Below are 19,082 nucleotides of genomic sequence, written 5' to 3'. Positions count from 1 at the left end.
AACGAGTTACGCGAGTCGGTCGCTCAACTTTGAGGTGAAGTGAAGATTCTGGCTCTCATTGCCTATCCTGATTTCTCTCCCTAACGGGGACCCTAATTCTCAAATTATCTGAGGGGATGAGCGACCAACGCCGCTTGTCCCACGATGCTGTCTGACCCCACTCAAGCCCACAGAAAGACAGACGCCAAAAGTAGAGTGGAAACAAGAAAAGAAATAAGCGGGCGTCTCAAACTGCTCTCACGGGTGGGCCGCGCGGTCGCGGCGTCGGAGGACCTGGGCACGGGAGTCGCGGCCGAAGCGCCGGGCTCCGCCCGCCGGGGGCGCCTGGGCGCGTGCGCGGTGCGGCCCCAGCCCCAGCCGCCGCCGCCGCCGCCGCCGCCGCCGCGATGCCTATTTTAGTCAAAGCCGCTGCGGCCGTGGGGACCCGGCCCGGAGCTCAGAGCTTCCGGGCCCGCCGACCGGCCGAGGCTAGCGCGATCGGGCTCACGTCGAGCAGCTGCCTCCGCGTCTCGCGCCTCGTCGCTGCCGCCCCAAACTTGGGCCAGCGCCGTCCAGGCTCCCTGCCCGGGACAAGCCAGGTAAGGAGCGGGAGGCGCAGCTGCCGCCGGGGCTCCGCGCGCGCTGCCCTGGCTATATTGGGAAGCGAAAGTTGGAATCCCAGCTCCGTTGGGAGCAACTTTACGGGCCCCGGCGGCGACTGCCTGTCGTCCGTGCCTCGGAGGCCGGGGGCGCCGCCCTCGGCCCCACCTCGCTGGCCGCGCCCTCGCGAGGCTCCCTGCCCTTGGAGGCCGCCCTTCTGCCCGGGTCTGCGCGCCACGGGCACAGACCCTCAAGGGTCAGCTGCTGCAGCTCGGGGCAGGCAGCACCAGCGTCCCCAGCAATCGGTCCCCCCGGTGCCAGCTCCCGCGCTTTGCGGCGAGGAAGCCGTTTGGTGAGCTCGGCCTCTCTCCTCTCCGCTGGGTTCCCGGGGCTCCCGGCCCCCGAGCACACCGCGGCTCCTCCTCGCGCACTGTAGGGCCACCAGGTCCCGCGCGGAGGCTGCGTGCGGCCGGGCGCACGGCGTCGCTCACCCAGCTCCGCGCTGGGAGTGTGAGGTGGGGCGCGGCGCTCGCTCCTCGCCGCTTGCGGCCCGAGGGCTCCTGGTCCAGGAAGACACTTGACACCGTCCTTTAAGGAGCGAGGTGAGCGAGGTCCCAGGGGAGAGCAGATGGCTGGGGACCCGTGGTCCTCGCCACCCATCCGCACCCTTGTTCCCAGAACCTTTGGGAAACCGGTCGTTGGCCAGACAAGTCCCAGAAACTGCGTGCATTGAAGCATGAATAAGTGTGAAAAGACTTAGCAACGTAATGCCATTTGCTATTCCAAAGATGTGCAAAGATTCCGTTAGAATTACAGAATGAATGAAGTCTACTAGCACGACTTTTGCTCATTGCTGTTATCTTCATCATTTTTGTAGTTTGGGGAAGGCTTAATGTTAGTTTCATCATTTACCTATTTAGCTCTGCAAACACCTATTTGAAGACCAATAGATAAACAAGACTTTACTAGTATAGGTTACTTAAGGAATTAGACTTTGAGGATCTGATGAGAGAAAGATAATTTCTCTTGATTTAGTCAAAAAAATTTTAGTCAAAATTAATCTGAAAGTTTATCAATTTACCAGTCTAACCTTTCTCATTAGACACATTCTATCTTTGTATAAGGATAGTTAAGTGTAAGCCACTTAAATTATTTAAGTGGTAATCAAAGTAAGCTAAAGCCAGTAAGATCCAATCAATATTTTTTTTAACAATTGGTAACTTGCCTTTTACAATAGACAATTTTATATATAGATATATATCTTTATAGATGTATATATAGATATAAATATCTCTTTATATATCTCTGTATGCAAATATGCATTTAATAAGGTGTGGTGCATCAAAATATATTGTAGGATGATCCCGCCTTTTAAAAATTGCTATTACTATTTTCTGGTTCTTGGGTCAGTAGATTGTAGTTTTCCTATCATTTTTCTTGGACCAGAAATGTGTACTTCTAGTACCACTTTAAGAAATTTTAAAAGCCTGAAATGGAACTACAGTGGATTAGTAGGCAATACAGGTGAAATCAGGTGGATTCAAGGGGGAATATGTACTGATTAATTTACTATATAAATGTGTATTCGAACCATAGGCTATTAAAACTTGAAGGAGTTTTAAAGACCATCTAGTCTAGCTGCCTCAATTCCAAGGAAGAAACAGACCCAAGGAGCAGAAGTGACTGTCCCTGGGGGCTTGTGGTTATAGAAGCTGATCTTCTGAATCTCAGGAAGGCTAGGCACTTCCCTGTCTTTATTGAGGTGTGGGGAGACTGAAAAGTGATTTCTCAAAGTGTTTGTCATGTTTATGTCCCTTCAGTATGGCTTTCCTCTGTGATAAAGTAGAGTTCCCTATAGAGGCAAGGCCTTGGAAATACATAGAATCTATGTGTCCCCTCGATGGAATCCAAACTTCACAGAGCAAATCCCTTAATTAAAAGGATTTGTTCTGCAAAATTTGGATTCAGTCAAAAGGCCCCATTCAAGGATCCAGAAGGCCACGTGTGACCCCAAAGCCACAGGTTCCCCCCCACCACTAGATGAATAAACATTGTCCCTACCTCCTAGAGGACAAAGGGTAGTTAAAAGAACAAATAGGAAAATGGGAGTGTGAGTACATTGTAAAGTGCTGTAGAAATGATAGTTATTATTAACTTATGTGATGCTAGGGTAGTTAATGTTAGCTTATGAGTGATAGAGGACATTTAATATTATTCTCTCTCCTGTAGAAGTTATGAGATTAATTCTGATTTGACCCTCAAAAGCAAACTTTTATAAATGGAGTTACTAAAATAATGATCCGCCCCCCATCGTGCAATAGGCTTATATTTTTTGACTGAGACATTTGGAAAGTAGTATGTTTCTTTCCTTTTTATAGCTAATCAGTACCTAAGCCAACTATTATTATTATTGTGTTGATAAGCTAGTTCAGAATTATGTAAAGAGATCTTTAATTGACTTGATCATTTAATTCTGAATTTATAAATTTAGGTATTTTTTAAATCATCTTAAGAGATATGGAATGCTTTCATATTTGTCTGTTAACATCTTTCCAAGCTGCCCATTCTGTACCAATTATTCTACCACCTAAAACCTTTAGTATGTCAAAAACAATGAATAGAAAAATAAGGTTAATTGCATGACCTTATTTTGAAAGAAATACGTATTTCTAAATTAAATTTAAAGGTATTTTGGGTCCCCATCTGGAATTCTTTTCATGACACAGAATAATTCACATATTCTTTAAACCAACATGGTGTTTGTCAAAGACCAAATTTGTATAATTAATAATAGAGAGTATTTTAAGGAAGAGACCCAGGACAGGTAATATAGTCAAAAAATAGTACCACTTTGTGTTAAGTTTTACGTAAGCGTGTGTAAAATGTATATTCTTTGAAATGTATTTGCTATGGATTTTAATATTAAGTAGTCAAACGTATATTCATGACCTCTCCTACATATAAGTAAACTAGAAGTTAACTACTTTTTAATTTGTGGGATGCTACCAACTAGAATTATTATGGGAAAGAAAGATTTAAATTATATAATAAGAGAAAGTTTAAATGTTACATATCTCTGTGTATACATAAATGTTTAGAATAATGTATATGATTATATATTATGTGTATTTATGTTAATGTATGTATCTATGATACAATGATTTAATGATGGTATAAAAATAGAGTTTTCTACATATTCTAAGCCTTCAGATAGTAGAGATGAGGGTTTTAATATTTTACAGAGTATTCAAACAATTAGTTTTTCCATTATTTTTCCTGTGTTTGGATTCAGTGTCACCAGTGGAGATATGCTAGAAGACTATACTAAATAACTTTGTAATTGCTGTAGTATATGAACATTGGTGATTGTCTTTTAGACTAGTTAATTCCATCACCTCCTACCAAGTATGAATATATACATATATAAGTGTCTGTGTACACACACATGTACATGTATATATAAGGGAACAGTTGTGCACTATGCTAAGTATTTTATATATTTCATTTCATTTAATCATAAGGCAAATGAGTTATTATCATTATTTAACAGGTAAGTAAATGTATATATTTAATATATGACAGGGCTGGGATTTGAACACAGTTCTATCTAATTCATAAGTACTAGAGAAGTCTGTTTATCAACACTTCATTCACAGAAATAATTTTGGCAGAACACCTACAGGGGCAATAAGATACAGTAGCCATTTTTATGATTGTCCTATTGTTTATTTGTTTTTACAGGAATTTTCAAGATGAATTATACAGAGTCCAGCCCATTGGCAGAATCAACTGCCATAGGTTTTACACCTGAGTTAGAAAGTATCATACCTGTGCCTTCCAATGAGACCACTTGTGAAAACTGGAGAGAGATACATCATCTAGTTTTTCACGTAGCAAATATTTGTTTTGCAATTGGGTTGATTATTCCAACTACTCTTCACCTTCATATGATATTTCTTAGGGTGATGTTTGCTATAGGTAAGATACCTGATTGAGATTTTATGTAACTTTTGTAAAACTGGCATCAGATGGGCTTTGTATTAGAGGCTTCAGAGTATTCCTTGTCAGGCCTATAGCATACCAAAAAATATGTCTTCATTACTGAATTAGTACTATATGAAGTAACTTAGAACATAGATCGTCACGTGCCATATCTCTCACTTACTTTGGGTAACACTATGTATGATTTCATATGTTGTTTAGATTTTTCAGATATCAGAAAATCCATTCATGTGTAAGAGTGTGTGGGCTTTGGAGCCAGATTGTGTGATTCAAATCCTGGTTTCACTACTTGCTGAGTAACTTGGGCAAGTGATTTAACCTTTCTACTGCCTCCATTTTCTCATGTGTCAAGTAAGGGTAAAAATAATACCACTTCTTGGGGTGGTTGAGTGAGAATTAAATAAGAGTGTACATGTGTGTCTCTCATATATATTTGATTTAGAATGGTACCTGGCACATAGTAAGTACTTAATATATAGTTTGAACTATTATTATTTGAAAAGACACTTGCTGTGGCCAATAAAGGAACTACCCAGACACAATAGTTTAAATAAATAAATATGTATTTTTTTAAAAAAAGTATATATATATATATATATATATATATATATATATATGCCCCAGTAACCTTGGAAAAGAAGGTTAAGTTGATTTACACCAAAATACTAAAACAATTGAATCTATTAGCCAATGATTGTTGACAAATTACTCTCTATGTGGTTATTTCCCTAATGACCCATTTATTCAGGTGCATTTTTGAGTGGTACAGTAGTAGTCCCCCCTTATCTATGGCTTTGCTATCTGAGGTCAACTGCAGTCCAAGAATATTAAATGGAAAATTCCAAAAATAAACAATTTGTAAATTTTAAATTGCAAACTGTTCTGAGTAGTACTTTGAAATCTCGAGATGTACTGCTCTGTCCTGCCTGGGACATGAATCATTCCTTTGTCCAACAGATCCATACTGTATATGCCACCTGCCCATTAATCACTAGTAGCCTTCTTGGTTATCAGATTGAAAAAACATAGTGTATATAATAGGATTAGGCATTATCCACGGTTCAGGCATCCACTGTAAGAGAAGGGTGGACTACTGCATATATAGAGAATAACAAATTTATTCAGCTACCTGCTGAAGCTGTTCTACATATCTAACATGTTCACTTTGTTATTCAACAGGATGTACCCTTTATATTGTCTGGGCCACTCTCTACCGATGTGCCTTGGATATAATGATCTGGAACTCTGTGTTCTTGGGTGTCAACATTTTGCATCTTTCATATCTCTTATACAAGAAAAGACCGGTAATTACTAAAATTAATTAATAAGGAAGTGATTTTCAAGCTAAAAACTTTTAAAGGTATTTTGTTTAGACTTAGAATGAACATCTAACATTTTTAGTCCGTTTAATATCATTTCTCTGGAGATTAGACTTTGTGTTTATATATGCTTGAAAGTGAAGCATTTGAGTACTATAAAATTTGTTCTACAAATGAGTTTTTAAAACTTTTTTAGTCATTAGGGTATGAAGAATATGAATAATATTTTCTTTTTAATGTCATACTACTTGATTATTTCCTTTGTCTATTAATATTCACATGTCACTTGGGACTGTCTTTGCCTAGTTATAAAATTACTTACTAATAGGCAACTTCTGTAAACATCCTAATGATTTACAAATAGCTGATGCTGTTTTTTTAATGTAACGGCTATATATTTTTTCTTATGCCCAAAATATTCATTTAAGGAAATAACCATTTTTGGTGGGTTGTTACCAGAACACTAGTGTTTAACTCCTTTTCAACTCTGATCTATCTTGTTGTATTTCCTTTATCATACCAAGAACAAAAATAGAGTAGGAAAGTAGCAGGGCTCCTAGAAATCACTCCATACATGTCTACTGACTATCTTAAACACAAACAAACATTCTGTAAAGTAAAAGATACAATGCTTGCCCTAATCTTATGTTCAAGGCCAGACCTGCATATAGAAAACTATTAGAAAGCAAGATAATTCATAGGAGATTGCATTTTGAATGATACAGGTGATATATATAACAAGTATTTCACTAGATTGTCACCTCTTCAAGCATAGTAACTCAGTCTGTGTTGCTTTACTGTATTAGTTTTCTCTAGGTGATGCTGTATAATAAACAACCTGAAAAATCTTAGTGATGTATAATAGCAACAGGCTCTTTTTCTCACCCGTCTTACATGTTGACTTTGGCAGCTGTGTGTCAGCTGTGATTATTCTATGTGTGTGATTCATTTCAGGGTCTTTGCTGAAGCAGCAGGTTCTGTCTGAACCATGCGTTCTCATGGCAGAGGGAAAATTACAAGAGAACAAAAGGGAAACCCCAATGTCTCTTAAAACTTCTGCTCAAAAGGAACATATGTCACTTCTGCTCACATTTCATTGGCGAAAGCAAGTGACATGGCCAAGCTTGATAATGTGGAAAGTGGGGTGGGGTAAGGGGCCATTTAATCCTCTTACAGGGGTTGAGAGCAGCAAATAATTGGGAACAGTAATATAATCTACCACACTGACGGTGGTATCCCCTGTTCCTATCAACCATGATTGACACCCAGTAGGTGCTCAGAAAAACATTTGATGAGTGGATGCTTTCAAAGAGAAAAAGAATTAAGAGGGCTTCGTGAAGAAATTGGGACTCAAGCTGAGACATGCAGGATAAGCAGATTATGAATATGCATCAGTAGATTTTTCAGATCGTATGTTCATTGCTGTGGCAGTTTGGCTAGTGTGCATGCAGGAAGTAGAACATATTTGTGAATAAATTATTTTAAATGTTCATTACTAGTGCTCTGGAGTGGAGGAGGTAGATGATAGTAAAAATGAGGATTAGAATTCCTGAATGTCAGAACTTGCTGGCATCCCAATATATAGGGTTCAGAAGTTTCCGATGTGATCATAGCACCAAGTGAGTAAATCACCTAGTATCTGTGTTTTTATTTCTTCTCAGACTATAAACCTGCTTTTTTGAAAAATATAAATGCTGGCTCTTCATCAAAATGAAACAACAGGACAAGTAGGATCATTGCAAATGCTAGAGTGACATCAGGTTGGAACAGCTGTCATGATCTGGGTCTATAAGCTTTGTAGTATATCTGCCAGCAATTTCACTGAGACAGATGTCCATTTGATTTGGACACCAAAAGTTCATTCCCAGTGCAGTGCAGTTTTCCATCCACCCAATTAGTGTGACTTGTAGAGACTAATGTGGGGCCCGAAGACGGGGCATGACCTGGGCCTTGGAAAATCTGACAACAGCCATTACACCATTGCTTTTCTCTTTCTCCAGTAGCCAGCCTTATTTGCCCGTGGCTTCTCCATTCTACAGAATTCATTATCGCTTAGGATGAAACTGCTACACTGAAACTCTTTTACACACTTTTTTCTTGAGAATACGTAAATATAAAGCAATGATTACAGCTGGGCATGTTTGTTCTCCTGTATTGGTGCATAATATAATAATTGCCTGGGGATAAAATGTGTGTATTATTTTTGTAAACTTGTTTCCACATTGATTCCCATTTTGTGTGTTTATTTTCTTGCTGTGGTATTTAAAAGTTAATGTAATTTCTATCTGTGAAACAAAGGCTTCACAGAAAGTTTTGTGTTATTTATGGAAGGTGCTAAGATTGGGAAGGTGAGCTTTGTGACAACATTCAAAACCTTAACAGTTGCATTACAGCCCACAGGAAGAGGTGTGATCAATAGTGCAGATCTTCCCCTTAGGCTCTCAGAGTTCAGTTTAACTGCAAAAGTGCCCTTTTAGCATCTGATGTGTAAACCTATATCACCATTTACTCTCTGTGTAAGATTCCATTGACCTAAATACAGAAGGTTGATGGTATGTATCACAGATTTGAAATTCTCAAAACCACGTTTAGACCACAGAAGTCCATGTTTCAAGGTTGCTGCAGTAGTGCAGCATCTGGTCATTCCCGCATTTCAGGTAAAGATTGAAAAGGAACTCAGTGGCATCTACCGGCGATTGTTTGAACCACTCCGAGTGCCTCCAGATTTGTTCAGAAGGTTAACTGGACAGTTTTGCATGATCCAAACCTTGAAAAAGGGCCAGGCTTATGCTGCAGAGGATAAAACCTCGGTTGATGACCGTCTGAGTATTCTCCTGAAGGGAAAGTAAGTGCTCTGTGAAGATCGAAATTCCTAGTTTACCTTAAATCTTTTTGTGGCCACTGGGAAGGAAATAAATGGAAGGCAATGTTGCCAACTAACGGAGGAAGCAGTCATAGGGTTTGTTGTTGGTGAAATTGTATTTTACTACTATACTTTGGAATGCTGGAGAGCAACGGGTAAAAGCTAGGAAGAATTTGCTGCTCTGAATCTTGCTGATGTCAGAATTTTTAATTGTGAATATTTTAACCATTTTGACCTATTTAAAGTTAATGAGTCAAAACAGAAGTAGGTTTAAATAAGGCATTAAAATTCAAGAAGCTCATGCATGCTTCAGAGGTTTGTTTATTTTTTGAATATCACAAGAATATAACCTCTAGGAATTTCAGTCTTCGGGGGAGAGAGCCAGTTTATGTTGTGTTGGAATAGTTATTAATAGCACCCTTTTCCCTCTCAGAAGTCTCCCAGTTTGAGTCACAGATTATATGGTCACTCCCTTTATAAGAGTGATGATAGCCATCAGAAGGCACCTGTCTGATTTAATACTGGACCCTTTTTTTCCCCTTACATTAGTTTTTGAAATACTTGTACTTCAGGAAATACTTTTAATTATGTCTGTCATCTGTGGAATCTTTAAAACTTTAGTATAAAATACAATCCCATAAGATTATGGTGCTTTCTAAGGGTTGTGTTATTTGTGGACTATTATGTATTTTTTAACATTAATTTCTGTTATCAGAATGAAGGTCTCCTACCGAGGACATTTTCTGCATAACATTTACCCCTGTGCCTTTATAGATTCTCCTGAATTTAGATCAACTCAGATGCACAAAGGTGAAAAATTCCAGGTATGTTTTTGCATGATTTTTAATCAGATTGAAACTAGTTTGTGTCTCATGCAGAATGCAAAGGATATTAATAGAAAAGTGGCCACGATTTATTGAAAAAAAGGTTACCATATGGTATTATAGTATAATCTCAGTTTTTTAAAAACTTAAAAAAAAAACAGTGTATATGCACATATACACAAAAATAGTTCTAGAAAGATATATCCTAATTTGGCCGTAATGTTAACACTGTTATTTCTAGATTATGAGTTTGATTGCTTTTTTATTTTTTAACTTTTTGCTTATTTGAATTTTTATAATTTTTCCATAGAAAACATCTAATGCGTTTATTATGGAAAAAAAAAGGAAAATGTCAGTTGTAGGTAATCAGTGTTCCTAAATCATTTAATTGATTACTTTTATTGGGGGAAAACAAGAAACTAGTTTTGCCCTAGGGAATTTATTTTGTTAATCCTTATGAAAAAAACATAATCACTTCACATTTTTATACTTACTATGTTTAAGGGTGAAGAATGAAGTTCTTCACAGTAGTAATAATTTGGACGTGGACTATTTCGTGTGATTCTTATTTTATTTAAAATAATTACTCTCTTATATGGCACTTTGTTCTGATTCTTTCTGTAAGTGCCCAGCCCTCCTATTTTATTGATTCACCTTGTTATTGGTAGGAAAGTAACCAAGAAAATTGGTGAGAGTTTCCTTTCGTCTCAGCCTTTGGATAAATAGCAGTGAGGAAATATCCCGACAACAGGATTGCTTGTGAGTAAGAAGGCAAATCTATTTAGGTAGGAAATGAAGTTGAAGGAGATGTTACCACCTGAGGGAGGAAGAAATGTCAGTGTTTCTTGTAGGCAAAATCTATTTTATTTTAGAGTCTCATTTTGAAATGCCTTACAATTTGGGATGCCACAAGAGTGGAGCTAAGAGGGGAAATTTACAGACATGCAGTTTATTTCATTTACAGTGGTTTCAGCCGTGTCCCACTCCCACCTAGCTTGAGTAATTGTGCAGCTTGTTAAAGTTGTGTGCGTTTTACTCAAAGGTCCCATGTAAGTTCACCGTGTGCAACACCCTTCCCAAGCTGGCTGGGCTTACAATACAGGAGGAGAAAGCGAATCCTATATCCTGGCTCCTTTAATTTATATTGTCACCTTGGCATTGTGAGGGTCAGCTTTGCTGTGAGATTTATGTTCTTATTTTATCTTTAATCACCACCATCTACAAACTGGTGCAGGGCCGCTGCTCTCCTCTCCTTCTTTTCTCTGACCTTGTTATAGTTTCTTCTTCCAAAGCCCAATATTTATCTGTTGTATCTATTTCTCCGTGTAGTGCAGCAGGTGGTTTTATATGATAATTATCTCATGTAATCATGAGGTGACTGGTATTTGGGGATAGGGTAGGAACTGAACCTCCTTTGTTTTCAGAATCAAGTAGAACCTAAGAGGCCAGAAATACTAAAATGTACTATCTTTTCCACTGGACTTCAAATTATATTTATAATTAAGTGAACAGAAGAGAAATTCCTACCACTAGCTATAGTTCTCTTTCTTCTTGGGAACTAGGGATTGGATTTTGGTAGCTGAATTATTGCCAATAATTAACTGTGAAGATTCCAAAAACATGACCAAAATTGTGGTACTATAGCTGGGTGCAGAACTGGTAATTAGCTTTTCCTAACCCCAGTCAGCTTTTCTCTGCATAGAGTCAGTGTGGCATTTCCTGATCAGTGGAGAAAAACTAGCATCATCAAACCTGTGTCTTGTACAATTGGAGCTGACTCTATCAGAGCAAGTCCTCGGGGGAGATTGTGCTTTGATTGTTTATAAAACATTCCTGTTGGCAGATACTCAACAGTAAAAAAAATAGGGGTCACACGTCTGTCTGTGTAAGAGTATATATATTGCCACTTACTGAAGGAAGTTCCCAAATGAAAATGCTATGTGCTCCCAGGGCCAACTTCTTACTACCTGTGCCAATGGTGGAGGACACTTGAGATTGTCAGTGGTCATATTTTCTCCACTTTCACGCTTTTTACCTGCTAATCTCCTCTTTCCCTAACTGTGACCATTTACACGTGTTCTGACAAAGACCTACTTCCTTTGAATGTTTCTTTCTTTAAATTCATTCTGTGGTTAGGGTGCTCATGAATTATACCATAGGATGAAAAGGAGAAAAGAAAAGGCAGGTGGACTCAGTGATTGTCTCTTCAGATTATACAGCATATGTTGCTCAGGCAAATCTGTAGTAATTATAAGGGTAATAGGCGTTGTGATACAGCTGGGCAGATTCTGAACTTACAGTTCATTATCCGTAGGTGCTTAGAGTCCGTTTTTTTCTTTTTGGTTGCTATTTATAACTGTTGCTAGAATCTTGAATATCATCATTACAAAAGGTAGAAGTAATGTTTTGTGTTTGGTTTCTTCTTCTTTGTGCGGTTGTTTTATATCAAGTGAGCTTTATCATTTACGAGCTTTTCTTTTATATTCTGTCTCATGCTGTTGCTTTTCCATAGCCAGTAGGATGTCCTGGTGCTGCAAAGATTGAAACTCAAAGCTTTATTGACTTTAAGGGAAGAGGAATGTCTTGGAGGCATATGTCCCTATGCTCTTGTGAAGTAAATGAACACTGAGTTTTAACTGGTATTTAAAGAAAACATTATCGTGATGTTAAGTAACTATTTCAGTGAAGCTGTGAAGCAATTTAATCTGCCAGTTTTGAATCTGCTTTATTTTAATGCTTATGAGAACTCAAGAAGCATTAGTTGAATAGACCACTTCTAGGACATATTCACATTCTGGTGTGTGAAATGCAGTATGATGCATGAAGAAGTAATAAATTCTTCCCCCAGGATAGTCAGCCAGTCGTCTTCTCAGACTGCTCTTGCAGATTCTGGCACACGTGGCAATTCTCTCTGACACCCCCTCATTCTCCTGGGATGGAGCCCACTGTTTTCTTTTTACGTCAGGCTGTAGAACTGGTTTGGAATCAAAAAGGAGGGACTGATCCAGTGCCTTGAGGTAATCATGGCAAACCCGGTTGCAAACACTTAGTCTCATTCTCCACCTCAAAGATACCGTTTTATGTCTTCCATTGCCATGTTTGCTTTTATCTCTTCAGTAACACTCTTCACAAGGACTCACGCGTAGCACTGCTGAAGCACCCCAATAACTTAAGAAGTAAATTTATTTTATGGGAGCTTTGCAAATTCTTCCATTGCTTTATTAAAAATTCTCATTAAAATATGCTTTACTTGACTGTTGTGACAGGAAATCATTAATTGAAACTGTCTATTTGGCAAAGATGAAGCATTAGCTATCAAGTAAAATGACCTCAGTTTTGGCACACTAACTGCAGGCTTCCAACTAAATCCCTGCTCTTAAGGGCCTGTAAGTTACTCATATGTACTGTAAGTATAGCTTATTATTTGAATATTGTTGCTAAATTTATATTCAGTAATTATTTAAACAAGCTTAAAGTGAATTTCAACCAGCAATAAAAAATGAATTTGTTAAGCAAATTATTATAGTGTCATAATAAAAAAATAGCATTTTAGCTTTTTTACCTGAGAGGAAACTCAAGGTAATTCAGATGGTGGAAGAGAAGTTAAATGCCCTGTGTATCACTTAAGTACAATTTCTTCTTCTTCTCCTGGATGATTTTCAACCCCTCTTTTAAACTCCTTCCCCCACTGCACGTGAATTATATTTTCCAGTGTCACAGGTGACATCTTCACACAAAAAAGGGACCTCAGTTCTCCTAACTCTTTAGCGCTTAGGTGCCTGGCTGGGCCGCTGCGAGGACCCACTGCTCACCTTTCTGTCGTTACTCCTGTAGAGCATTTTTCAGTTGCATTCCGTTTACGCACTTGTATCCTCCGTTTACTCACTTGTATCCTCCGTTTACTCACTTGTATCCTCCTATTTCTGGGAATTCCCCAGGGCTGATTTGCTTGTACTTCTCTTCCTATAAATCTTGCCATTTTATTTATTATCAGCTTCCTCCACTTGAATGTAGGCTTCGTGACATGTGTTCAGCTATTTGCTGTATGAGGGGCCCTTATGTGGTCACTAGGCCAGAGTACTTTCCATGTGATCATCTTGATGAATATTGGATGCATTGGGCAGATTTTGACCTGGTGGGAAGGTATATATGGACGGAAAGTCAAAAGTGCTTACTCTACCAACTGATTCATTGTGTTTGTGAATAAGTTTTTTGGTCCTTCTCATTTGACATTTGAAAAATGGGGAAGAATATCATTGGTTTTATTGTAAAGGCACTTTTGAGGATCCACATACTTTTTAGATGTAAATGTTTACAAGCACAATACATATACAAAGTGAGTGGTGTTATGTGCAACTCTCACTCCCTAGTCATTCTCTACCACTTTCCCCTGTTCTATTGTTGTCAAAACTCTTATTGCCACCTGAGATTGTCGTATTTCTTTATTTATTATTAGCTTCCTCCACTAGAATGTAAGCTTCCCGGGGCAAGGATCTTTTCTCTCTTGTTCACCATTGTAACCTCAGTGCCTTGGACGGTATCTGGCGTAAAGTACATGCATAGTAAAATATATTGACACAATGAATGAAATTTAGTGTTTTATGACGTCTTAGAGCTGCTGATGCATTTCTTAAATCCAAATGTGTTTGATATTGGGGATTTCTACTTTTAACATAATAAGCACAAACTTTTCTAGGAACATTGACCCACTTTTTAAGGTAGCCAAATGCTCTCATTTGCTAACGATCAGATTTCAGCCTGTTGACGTAAGGAGAGAAGCTCGTTTTTTCATTTCCTCTCTTGGTAGACATAAATACCCCCTTGTCATTTGAAATGTGTTTAATTCTGTGACCAAGAAAAGGGAAAGAGCTCCTTTGAAAATAATTACTCTGAGGCCCAGATAGGACTTCATGTCAATTTAACAAACCTTTTTGATCTCCTACTAGGACAGGCATTGGATTTAATGTTGAGGAGGTAAAAATGTTTTTTGCCTTCTACAGTATTTGTGTTCATTTGTTAATTCCTTCATACAATAATCATGCATTGAGCACCACTCCGTGTTGGAAGCTAAGCATTCAGACATGGAGGTACGCAGTCCCTGCCATCAGAGTTCCTGGGAGAGACAGATGTGTCAACAGCTGAGTTTGGATTTAGTGATAAGAGATCCATAGTGAAGCTTGGAAGAGTAGTATTAACTGATGGAAGAGGACCTGCTTAACAGGAGGGGCTTCCTGGCACTGAGTTATGAGGGCATGGCCCCTCGCTCCGGAGAAGGGATGTATTTGAGGCATACTTGAGCTCTGTGTAGTGCAGTTACGGTGCCTTCCTGCTTTCCTACTTAGCAGTACTTAAGGGAAGGGGTATGGTTTCCAGTTCTGAGCTAATTGAAGAATCTTTGTGAACATCTCCAGTGGGCTACCCTGGAGCTAGCCTTGAAAAGTCACACTCTGGAAACACGTATGGTAGAAGGACCACCACCAGCCATATTCTTCAGCAACAGCCTGGGCCCTTAAAGCTTTCTCAATTTCTGGTGTGTATTTTTGGAGTCAGCTGGGCAGATCTTTCCTCTACAACTTGCCTCACTAATCTTACCTCAGTTCATTTGCTTGAAGCTGTATTCTTAAACCTCATTGTAATCCACAGGGTGTAAAGAAATATCTTGCTATAAATCATATGTCCAATTGTAACCTCAGTGGAGTACACTCTACAGCAGTCATATGGACACAGTGACCACTCTGTCTCCAGACCTCATGAAACAAAACAACAACAAAACTCAGAGAATTTGCTTTTATTTACTCTGCAGATTGCTTATTTTTAAACATGATTTCATACATAGTTACAGATTCTATGTACATTGGATCTTCTTTTAACTAATTTGAAAAATCATTCCTGTGATAATGTCCACTAAATTATTCTGTTCTTCTCTTCTCCCAAGTAATGACAGTCATAATTCATATATATAGATGTACTTTTTTCTTGTGTGCTTGTTTCTTTGGCAGGTCACCATTATTGCAGATGATAATTGCAGATTTTTATGCTGGTCAAGAGAAAGATTGACTTACTTTCTGGAATCAGAACCTTTCCTATATGAAATATTTAGGTATCTCATTGGAAAAGACATCACAAATAAGCTCTACTCATTGAATGATCCCACCTTAAATGATAAAGTAAGTGCTTTTTAAAGTTTGTTTATTTTGTTAAATAAATATGTATGTGAGGTATACCTCACTGTGTGGAATATATATTTTCCTGAATTTTCACTAACTAGCCATATGTTAAGTGCAGTGGGGATACTTGTAATGTAGAGATTGTTCAAGGAATCATTTCTTGAGAGCATAAAAGTATTCTGTAGTGATTACATCTGTCATTACCTAGGGAGGAGTCAGGGACCAGCATTTATGGGGATGAGGTGCTGTTTTCTTCAAAAGAGTCTTTTAAGGAAGATGATGAGGGAGTCGGGGGTAGAGTAGGCCAAGGAGGGCAGCGTGGTGGGGAGGCTGCAGACAGAGAAGGCTGGCAGATCCCAGCTAGCAGGAAGTTGGCCTTTGAACCGTGGCATCTTCCAGTCCTGGGTGGCTTCCTGGTCAGGCACCCTCCCTGGAAGCCCACAGGTGACAGGAGAGGTATGAAATTTCAGAGCTGCATAGATCTTCAACAATTTGCAATTTGATCTTAATTTTCGCATATTTGTTTAGAAGGAAATTCAAATGATTATAAAAGAGAACTTAAAAAACATCATCTCTGTGATAAGTACTGTTCTCCAGAGACAATGAGTTGTGTATGGGTATGTGCCCCTTCAGGGTCATCTTGTCTAGGCAGTTTAGCAAGTTAAGTTGGTGTTTATTGTTTCAGATTAATAAATAGGCTATTGAGTATATTAATTTTTTATAATGTATTTCTAGAAATAGCTAATAATGAAAATCATAGCTTACATTTACTGGGCACTTAATTTGTACCAGGTACTCTTTTTTATGCCCTAACTTATTTCAAGGAAAACTATATACTGCTTAAAGGGAATATATGCTTCAAGTCCCATAAATCTCAGAACTGCTAAAACTTTGCTTTGTAGAAGGCCAAAAAGTTGGAACGCCAGCTCAGCCTCTGCGCGCAGATCTCCATGCTGGAAATGCGGAACAGTATAGCCAGCTCCAGTGACAGTGAGGACGGCTTACACCAGTTCCTCCGGAGCACCTCCAGCATGTCCTCTCTTCGTAAGTTGTCCCAAAACTGATAATACTGCAGGGTTCTGATGGATGCCACTGGAAATAGACAAGTGACAGCTTTGATCAGAAAAATAACTTTGCAAGTAACTATTTGGCAACCTAAAGATAACAATAAAAACAACCAAAATGTTTTCCTTATACTGCATATCAACTAAAAACCAACTTTAGAACTCTTATTCCTGTTTCAGAAATTGTTCACTACTTTTGCCATATATTTTGCTTAGATACTGGCTCACCAGAATACTGTAAAAGAGTCCACATGGTTTGGTGAATATTTGGCTTTGTTATTTTCATGATCTTAGTTAGAGTGAAAACCTAGACCCAGCACTCTGTTAAAAATGGTATGAAAACACTTGCTGGATGTTTTATTACTGGTCGGTTATCTCAGTGTGAGTGCCAAGAGTTAAAAAGTGATTGGGCAACAGACTACCCCTGACAATGAAGGAGGTCACTGAGCACCCTGTGAGTGACCTCATTCACACACCTCTCAAGAAGCCAGTTTTCTAAGATTCTTCTACAGTTTAGATTGTTTTAAAACATTTTAAGTAACAGTAATGACACAGATGTTGGAAATTTGTAAGTACAATGAGGGAAACTAAATTATTTTAAGAAGTAAATGCTTAAAATTATTTTTTAAGAATTATTGTAAGAATGATGATATAAAAACTGTGAACAAATTCATGTGAAATAGCAAACAGACAGACACATTATTCCATTGTATAAACTAAGAACTATTCATATTTCCAATTATATTTTAAACCAAAGTAACTTTTTAGAAAATGCAAACACATTCAGCAATCCCATATGTTGATGTAAATGATCTTGTAACTGTGTGTGCTTTAGGTAAATTAGGTTAAGAATTTAAGCATTGCATAGTCAGGAGAGGCTGGAATTTACAAGGCCACATAATTGGTGTGTAGTGGGAGGCAAAACTTCACCTCTTCCCTTCTGGGTTTTTTTTGGCTGGGTCTACGAATTAAATTGACATAAGACAGATTAACAGGAGAAAAGCATAGACATTTAATATGAGCTGTGTGAGCTTGTATTAAAGCTCATATAAGTTTCACGTGGCACAGAAGCCTTCAGGAGGAAATGAAGACCCAAGGAAGCAGTTAGAATCAAACACTTATATACTGAATTGAACAAAGAATAGTAAGCTGTGAAAAAGCAACTAAATTATGTTGGAAAACTTAAAGATGAGAGTTATTTATTTATTTATTTATTTATTTATTTTGAGACAGAGTCTCGCTCTGTTGCCCGGGCTAGAGTGCCGTGGCGTCAGCCTAGCTCACAGCAACCTCAAACTCCCAGGCTCAGACAATCCTCCTGCCTCAGCCTCCCAAGTAGCTGGGACTACAGGCATGTGCCACCATGCCCGGCTAATTTTTTCTATATATTTTTAGTTGTCCAGCTAATTTCTTTCTATTTTTAGTAGAGATGGGGTCTCGCTCTTGCTGAGGCTGGTCTCGAACTCCTGACCTTGAGCGATCCTCCCGCCTCGGCCTCCCAGAGTGCTAGGATTACAGGCGCGAGCCACCGTGCCCGGCCAAGAGTTATTTTAATAAGGTCTGTGCAGAATTCTCTCTGTCTCAACTTCCTGTCCTTGTTGGTAAGAATGTTATTTTCCTTCTAATATAGGAAGGGCATCTTTCACGTGGGAATTTCATCTCCTGTTTTTAAGAAACAGAATGGGCCGGGCGCGGTGGCTCACGCCTGTAATCCTAGCTCTGGGAGGCCGAGGCGAGTGGATCGCTCGAGGTCAGGAGTTCGAGACCAGCCTGAGCAAGAGTGAGACCTCGTCTCTACTAAAAATAGAAAGAAATTATCTGGCCAACTAAAAATATATATACAAAAAAATTAGCCGGGCATGGTGGCTCATGCCTGTAGTCCCAGCTACTCGGGAGGCTGAGGCAGGAGGATCGCTTAAGCCCAGGAGTTTGAGGTTGCTGTGAGCTAGGCTGATGCCACGGCACTCACTCTAGCCCGGGTAACAAAGTGAGACTCTGTCTCAAAAAAAAAAAAAAAAAAGAAACAGAATGAAGGTCAGAGTGATCTTCTTATACCTGCTATTTTTTTTAGTGCCTTAACTCAAAAAATCAATATGCCAGAATGGCCTAATTTTTTAACTCCTTCAGGTGAAAGCTTCCAAAGCCAAGTCTGGGCATAGAAATGCATACACAAAGGAGAAATTGGAAATTGTTGTATTTTATTCCATAGTAACTTTCTGAAGGGATTGAGAGGCTCACATACAGGTCGGGTGCTGCTCCTTCCC

At 39.0% G+C, this 19,082-nt stretch overlaps 1 protein-coding gene across 1 annotated transcript in view; it reads left to right on the top strand.

Moving 5' to 3' along the window:
* Window positions 1–378: 378 nt before the first annotated feature.
* Window positions 379–19,082, top strand: part of BVES (blood vessel epicardial substance) — a 33,439-nt gene continuing 14,735 nt past the window's right edge. The window contains exons 1-7 of the mRNA XM_045544093.1: window positions 379–578; window positions 4,321–4,557; window positions 5,761–5,885; window positions 8,558–8,745; window positions 9,479–9,587; window positions 15,587–15,754; window positions 16,657–16,798. Coding sequence (XP_045400049.1) covers window positions 4,332–4,557; window positions 5,761–5,885; window positions 8,558–8,745; window positions 9,479–9,587; window positions 15,587–15,754; window positions 16,657–16,798 — 958 coding nt within the window. The 5' untranslated portion in view covers window positions 379–578; window positions 4,321–4,331. The remainder of the gene's footprint in view (window positions 579–4,320; window positions 4,558–5,760; window positions 5,886–8,557; window positions 8,746–9,478; window positions 9,588–15,586; window positions 15,755–16,656; window positions 16,799–19,082) is intronic.

This window comes from Lemur catta, chromosome 2, assembly GCF_020740605.2.
Source record: "Lemur catta isolate mLemCat1 chromosome 2, mLemCat1.pri, whole genome shotgun sequence".
Lineage (NCBI taxonomy): Eukaryota > Metazoa > Chordata > Mammalia > Primates > Lemuridae > Lemur > Lemur catta.
Note: the sequence above shows the minus strand (reverse complement) of the source record. Positions and strands in the feature narration are given on the sequence as shown.